The 7588-nt window shown below is 44.2% G+C and overlaps 1 protein-coding gene across 1 annotated transcript; it reads left to right on the top strand.

Moving 5' to 3' along the window:
- The first annotated feature begins 4387 nt into the window (after nucleotides 1-4387).
- Nucleotides 4388-5727, top strand: LOC147926415 (uncharacterized). Its single transcript, XM_087487057.1, has 5 exons — nucleotides 4388-4418; nucleotides 4719-4801; nucleotides 5152-5260; nucleotides 5396-5541; nucleotides 5644-5727. The coding sequence occupies exons 1-5, from the start codon at nucleotides 4388-4390 to the stop codon at nucleotides 5725-5727; spliced, it is 453 nt and encodes a 150-aa protein (XP_087343183.1).
- Nucleotides 5728-7588: the final 1861 nt, after the last annotated feature.

Raw genomic sequence — 7588 nt, 5'->3', positions numbered from 1 at the left:
CCTGGCCAGGGCGACGATGTGACTCATTGGGTGCGGCTTTTGCGTCCAGCTTATCCCGTGAGTACTTAGAGCACGACATTGTCGAGCGTGTGTGTTTTTTTTTTTTTTTTTTTTTTTTTTTTTTTTTTTTTGGCTTGAGAGGTTCTCGTTGCGCCAAATATGGCAAGTATTGCTCCTTGATGCGTGATGGTGAATGTGCGGTGGTTTGCGGGCGGCGCTGTCTGGTGGGTGCGCGTACGATCTCCGCGTGATGGTATGGTAGTTGACGCAGATGCAACATGGCTCGTGTGACGATTTGTCGATTCTAATGCGTGTTCGATTGGCGTGTTAGTAGATGTCGCATGTTGCGATGGAGAGGGTGCGAGATAGAGAGTGGCGAGATCGAGAGTGGTGGGCTCGAGCGAGAGTCGCGAGATCGGAAGTGCGAGATCGTAAGTGGCGAGCTCGAGCGAGAGTTGCAAATGTACGTTGCTTGGTCCGGCTCATTGGCATCTTCGTATCTGCGAGATGGTGAAATAGTCGTGTGGGGGCGAGATGCTACTTGGCGAGATGGTTTGATAGTCGGCGAGGTGGGGAGGTAGCAAGGTCAAGATTCTCGATGGTGAGGTGGCAAGGTCGAAATTCTCGGTGGCGAGGTGGATGTGCTATTGGCGAGAAGCTTGTTCAGTTTGTTTGTTCGAACGCTGTTCGTTTGCAAGGTTGATGGGTACGAGATAGCGCGGTGGCCCTGTCGTGATGGCTTTGGTATGTTGGCTGTTGCGGTAAACGCGATGGTGTGGTAGCGGATGATGATCTCTGTGGCGAGATCAAGACTTTGCGTACGAGACTTATGGCGAGATCAGGGGTTCGCGTACGAGACTATGGCGTGCCTGACTTGGCGAGATCGAGGTCGTGCTTCAGAGATTGGTGTGTTTGCGAGGCCAAGGCTTAGCGAGATTGATGTTTCGAGTTTGAAACTGGCGAGCTCAGGCCTAGCGAGATCGATATTGCGGGTTCGAGATCGACGAGCTCTGTATTGTGGATTCGGAAGCGTCAAGCTTGAGGGTTGCCGAACTACAGAGTGGCGAGCTTGAATCTTGTATACGGGATTGCTGCGTTTGTCGTTGCAAGATTGCAAGACTGTGTCGCGTTGGCGCGCTCAATACTTCTACGTACGAGACATTGGCGAGCTCAACACTTCTCCATACGGAATCATTGGCGAGCTCAACACTTCTCCGTATAGAATCATTGGCAAGCTCAACACTTCTCCGTATGAAATCATTGGCGAGCTCAATACTTCTCCGTATGGAATCATTGGCGAGCTCAACACTTCTCCGTATGGAATCATTGACGAGCTCAACACTTCTCCGATGAGATCATTGGCGAGCTCAACACTTCTCCGTATGGGATCATTGGCGAGCTCAACACTTCTGCGTATGGAATCATTGGCGAGCTCAACACTTCTCCGTATGGAATCATTGGCGAGCTCAATACTTCTCCGTATGGAATCATTGGCGAGCTCAACACTTCTCCCTATGGAATCATTGGCGAGCTCAACACTTCTCCGTATGAGATCATTGGCGAGCTCAACACTTCTCCTTATGGAATCATTGACGAGCTCAACACTTCTCCGTATGTAATCATTAGTGAGCTCAACACTTCTCCGTATGTAATCATTGGTGAGCTCAACACTTCTCCGTATGAGATCATTGGCGAGCTCAACACTTCTCCTTATGGAATCATTGACGAGCTCAACACTTCTCCGTATGTAATCATTGGTGAGCTCAACACTTCTCCGTATGTAATCATTGGTGAGCTCAACACTTCTCCGTATGAGATCATTGGCGAGCTCAACACTTCTCCGTATGGGATCATTGGTGAGCTCAACACTTCTCCGTATGAGATCATTGGCGAGCTCAACACTTCTCCGTATGGGATCATTGGCGAGATGGTGTGACTTGCGTCATTGTCAGACAGAGCGATTGTCGGCGAGATCGAGAAGTTAGCGAGCTACGAGGTGACCAGCTTGAGGGTTCGCGAGATGCTGTGCTCGCGAGATGCTGTCAAAGGTGTTGCATTTGATACTTGTTGTGTTTGAGGGCTGATGAGGTCGAGATTGTGGCTTGATCGATGGTCACACGTCCGGATGCTTGACGAGGTTGAGTGTCGCGCATAGTGTCCATAGCGTCGCGGTTGTTCGGAGTGTCGCCAGCACCTATACGATCAGGAGGGATAACGCCATTGGTGACGCCATTTGTTGGAGCGACACGCGTAGCGCCTACGGCTTAGCGGTTGGTTGGGTTGACGCAAATGGTTATACGAACAGGGGACGTAGCGCCTACGGCTACACCATTGGTGGGAGCGACACGCATAGCGCCTACGGCTGTGCGGTCAGTGAGTGTTGCGTCCTCGCCCGTAGCTGCTTCGGTCATGTTGACGCTTTGGAGCTGGTTCATCCTCGCACGGGTGCACCCCCATATGGTGCGCCTGGGAGATACGTCGCGGGCGGCGTAAGAATCGACGCCTTCGTTGCTCGGGAGATCGGTGTGAGACATGCTTCTGGTTTTTCGAAAACGCCTTATCTTCAAATTCTCTTCGTCAAAATGAAAGGATTCCGTTCAGCCCCACGGTGGGCGCCAAATTGTTGATGTATGAAATCGACAATATAAATGATAAGAATATAAGTGGGATGAATCGGATCTGGTCCTTTTATTTAACGTAGAATCTTACAGAAGGGTTTTCAGGAAAATGACAATTACAGAGCTAAACGCAGTTAATACGAAAATAATTGCTTTTCTCTCTCTAATTGCCCAAAAAGTGGATCCCGAGCTCAGACAATGACCTCTGGTATTTATAGTGGGCCACTGACCTAGGGTCCCTCTGTCTCTCTGTAAAATGACGATTTTGCCCCTACGGCCTGATGGGCCAAATCCAAGACTTCAGGCCCAAAACTTTCTAAGATCTCCTGTTTGGACTTCTGTAAATGTTGGGGGCGAAGCCCATATCCAACACCTAATAGGTTGCAAGTTTCTTTACGGCTCACGACTCGTTCAGGTGGTCTTGACCAAAAGGACTAAACAACAAAACATATATTTTTCCCACACAAAAAAAAAAGTCAATCATCATCATGAAGTTCTCAATCTCAGCACTGAAGCAGGTACAACCAATCTTGAGCTTCAAGAACAAGGTTGTTAAGTGATTATCTCGCCGATAACTCACAAAGAACTTTGAATCGAACACGAACCACACAGAAAACAAATGACAATCAGAAAACAAGAAAGAGAACAGAGACACCGCGAGTTTTACGAGTTCACGCCCAAATCGGAACGCTACGTCTCGCCGGAGGTTTTCTCCGGAATCCACTAGAACTTCTTTTAATCAGAACCGATTACAAGATCTCTCAAACTCTTCTTTTTCTCTCGTTTTGATCTAAAACTTCAGATCATAACAAACTCTCAGACCTATCAAAAAACGATAAAACTCGAGAGACCTTTTAAACAGAGTCAACGATGACTACAACTCTCACGTACGTGCGGGATTGTTTGCAAAACTATAATTCCTATTCCTATCTCTTCATTCCCTCTTTTGGTCTATCTACATCCCCTCCGGAACCGGTAATCTCCGTTTGATTTCCTTTCAGCAGGTGCGCAGCAACTATTCTTTCACAAGCGGATTACAGGTATAAAGGTGGCAAATAAATGTCCGCCAATTACACATCTGCTATTTGCGGATGATAGCCTTTTTCTGCAAGGTTTATAGGGATCAATGTGGGGTTGTGTTGAGTATTTTAAAGCAGTACGAGGCGACCTCGGGACAGCAAATAAATTTTGAGAAATCTTCAATTCAGTTTGGTCATAAGGTTGACGAATTGTCTAAGGCGGAGATGCAGGGGGTCCTCGGGATAACCAATTTAGGTGGCATGGGGTCGTATTTAGGTCTCCCGGAGAGTTTTGGGGGGGGGGGGGTCCAAAACGAAGGTCTTCTCTTTTGTTAGGGACCGGTTGCAGAATAGAACAACTGGATGGTCCGCAAAACTATTGTCGAAGGGGGGAAAGAAAGTGATGATTAAGTCAGTTGCGACCGCTATACTTACTTTTGTGATGTCTTGTTTTCGGTTACCAAAAACAATAACATCCAAACTTACGAGTGTTGTGTCGAATTTTTGGTGGAGTTCTAATGGCCAGTCAGGAGGTATGCACTGGATCGCCTGGGAGAAACTTTGCTGTAGCAAGCAGTTGGGTGGTTTGGGTTTTAAAAGTGTTCATGATTATAATATGGTTTTGTAGGCTAAACAGTTATGGCGGTTGATGGATTTTCCGGACTCACTGTTTGCTAGGGTTTTTAAGAGTAGGTATTACCGAAATTCAAATCCTATGGAACCCATACGGTCATATTCTCCTTCCTATGGATGGAGAAGCATCGTTTCAGCTCGCTCTCTGGTAATTAAAGGGCTTATTAAAAGGATCGGCTCTGGGGAATCCATTTATATATGGGATGATCCCTGGATTCCAGCTCAATTTACGAGACCAGCTTTTAGTAACGGTCCTTTAAGAATCCAAATATTCGATTGACTCATTTAATTGATCGTCAAACGAATACTTGGCTTAGTGATTTGCTCTTTGAGCATTTTGATCCCATGGACGCAGCCTTGATAGAAGCTTTGCCTTTAAGTAATTGCTTGCAGGCTGATTAATTAGGTTGGCATTTTATTAAACATGGAAAATATACGGTTAAATCAGGGTACGCGGTGGAACATTCAGGGATACCGCATACCTTTCAGGCTTCTGGGGCCGGTCCAGAGATTACTTCTCTTCTTGCTAAGGTTTGGCGGGTCCCATTCCCACCAAAATTACAGCATTTCATGTGGCAAGTCTTGACGGGCTGTATTTTGGTATCGGCTAATTTGAGACGACGCGGGGTGGATTGTGAAGCCCGGTGTGCATGATGTGGGCAAGAGGTGGAGGACATTAATCATGCCATTTTTCTGTGCCCACCGGCTCACCAGGCCTGGGCTTTAGCACATTTTCCGATGGGGCCGCATCTGTTCCCTACGGAGTCTGTTTATACTAATGTGGATCACTTTTTGAGTTCTACAAACCCGGGTTCAAAAGTGGTAGCCTTTCCCTGAAAATGTGGTATATCTGGAAAGCACGAAATGCTCGGGTTTTTTAGAATCAGGTCGAACGACCCGATGAGGTTGTCCGGGTGGCGGTAGGTGAGGCACAGACTTGGCAGCATGCACAGGTGGAGGCAGAGTTGGACGAGATTCCCTCCTCTCCTAGTATTTTGCCTTCTCGGACTCCGGGATGTCATGCTCCCCTCCCATTGGTGTTTTCTGGCCATCATTGCTTTGTGGATGGTTCTTGGAAAGCAACATTTTTTGCAGGTGCATGATGGGTGTGCACTTCTTCACAAGGGTCCCCTATGTTACACGGCGCAACCAACTACCGGCGTAGTCTTTCTCCGTTACATGCAGAAGTTGAAGCATTCATTTGGGCGATGCGCTGCATGATTGGACATGATTTCTGGGAGGTGGTCTTTTTCACGGACTATTCTGATTTGGTGAAGATGGTGTCTTCGCCCTAGGATTGGCCCGCCTTCAAAACTTACCTAGACGATATCCTGATTGAGAGGGAGAAGTTTTCTTCTTTTTATTTGGTTCAGGTTTCTAGAAACGCTAATGTACGAGCGGATTCTTTGGCACGACGAGCGCGTTCCTCTCCTCATAAATTGGCTCGTTTGAGCTAATTTCTTTTTGTTGACAAAAATAAAATAAAATGCATTTTAATGTAATTTAATTTTTATTTTAAATTGGTTTTCAAAATTAAGCTGGATTTATTTATTTGTTCATAAAACTGTGAGGAAAAATATGCACAAATATTAACTGTAATTTCCTTTTCTTTGTTTTTTTTTCCCTAAAATAATTATAAAGAATCAGAAATTTAGATTTGATTTATTATGTATTTACAATGATTTCCTTATTTAATTCTGATGTATACTTTCGATTTGTTCCTGTTTGAAGGTTTGTTTGTGTTTGATTAGAATTTTACTTTTGATTTGTTTGTGTTTGAAGCTTTGGTAAGGATAAGTCAAAACTTATCTGAAAGATTACAAAAGTGTTTACAAACAAGTTTGATGGGTCATATTACAGTTGGGGTTGTGTTTCTAATCAATGAAGAGAAAGATACTTCATGGAATTCGCAGTAAACTTCTACTCCTTTCAATTTGATTTCTGTATTTATAGCTTTTTTTGGTTTTTTGATCACTAACACTAGTCTTCTTTTGTAGAAAACACACACCTGGGATCCCTCACTAACCGGTGTGGTTCAAGAAAAGTTATATGCCATTTGTAAAAACCGTATGAAAGACATGGTTTCCAAGGCAGCAGCTCAGCGAGATCAAGTGAAACCGACTTGGATTGAGAAAGCTATTTGGAAAGAATTTTGTGACTATTGGAACACAGAAGAAGCCATGGCAAAGAGTGCAACCACTTCAGCAGCTCGAATGTCTGACCGTAATGGTCTTGGCCCTCACAAGCATGTACCAGGGCCGAAGTCTTACTTACAAATCGAACAAGAGATGGTGAGTTAACCTTTTCATTGTTTAATAAGTTACATCAGATGGTTCCTAACCTTTTCATTGTCTAACATTTCAGAAAGTGGAATTGGGAAGACCGCCAACTATTCCTGAAGTTTTCTTCATGAATCATACCAAAAAAGATGGTACTTTTGTGGATAAGAAAGCGCAAGCAGTTCATGAGGCATATAAGAACAAAAAAAGGGAAGCTAAGTTGGCTGCTCTGGATAATGATGAGTCTTCTGATGATACTTCACGTTGATCAGAGCTATCTCACGAGGAGGATGATGAACTCTTTCTTCATGTAATTTTGTTTCTTTCTAATAAGCTAATAAGTTTTTCATTGTTAAGTAATTATGTTAACTTTTTCTCTCTATTTTGTTATGGAGTCTACTTTCATAAATGATAGAGGAACATACTTTGGAGTTGGAAGCCTAGGGAGTTACATCAACGGGAAGCGGAAGTTCCCTGGAAGCTTTTCTTCTGTCACAAGCCTGCAAAAACAGCTTGAAGAAGCTAACCGCAAACTAAAGCAACAAGCAGCTCTACAAGCAGAGCGTGAAGCTGAAGCTTTACGGGTTGCATCTGAGCAACAAGCAGAGATCAAATGCTTGGTGAGCTTCCTCAAGACTAACCCAAACTATGTCGCCTTCCTCGAGTCTCAAACCAATGACCCCGACCCTGCTAATGTTCAAAGTTTGGTTCCTTCACTATCCCTCCTTCCCTCATGACCTTAAAAACTTTTGTGATGGTTGTACTTAAACTCTTGGAATGGTTATTTAGATGTTTTCTAGAACTTATGTATGTTGAAACTTATGTCTTTTTTTAATTTCATGTTTGTTATGTTTTAGTTATAGTTTTCATATTCAGTTTTGGTATTACAAAATTAAATAATTCAATTTGCCCGGATTAAAAGAAAATTTGATAAATCGATAATTAAACAGTCGTAAAACAGTCACCAAAACGTACACAAATCAGTAACCAAAACTGTCGCAAATGAGTAACCAAATCAGTCGCTAAAGCGTTGCAATTC

This window comes from Camelina sativa, chromosome 15, assembly GCF_030686135.1.
Source record: "Camelina sativa cultivar CO46 ecotype springtype chromosome 15, ASM3068613v1".
Taxonomy (NCBI): domain Eukaryota; kingdom Viridiplantae; phylum Streptophyta; class Magnoliopsida; order Brassicales; family Brassicaceae; genus Camelina; species Camelina sativa.
Note: the sequence above shows the minus strand (reverse complement) of the source record. Positions and strands in the feature narration are given on the sequence as shown.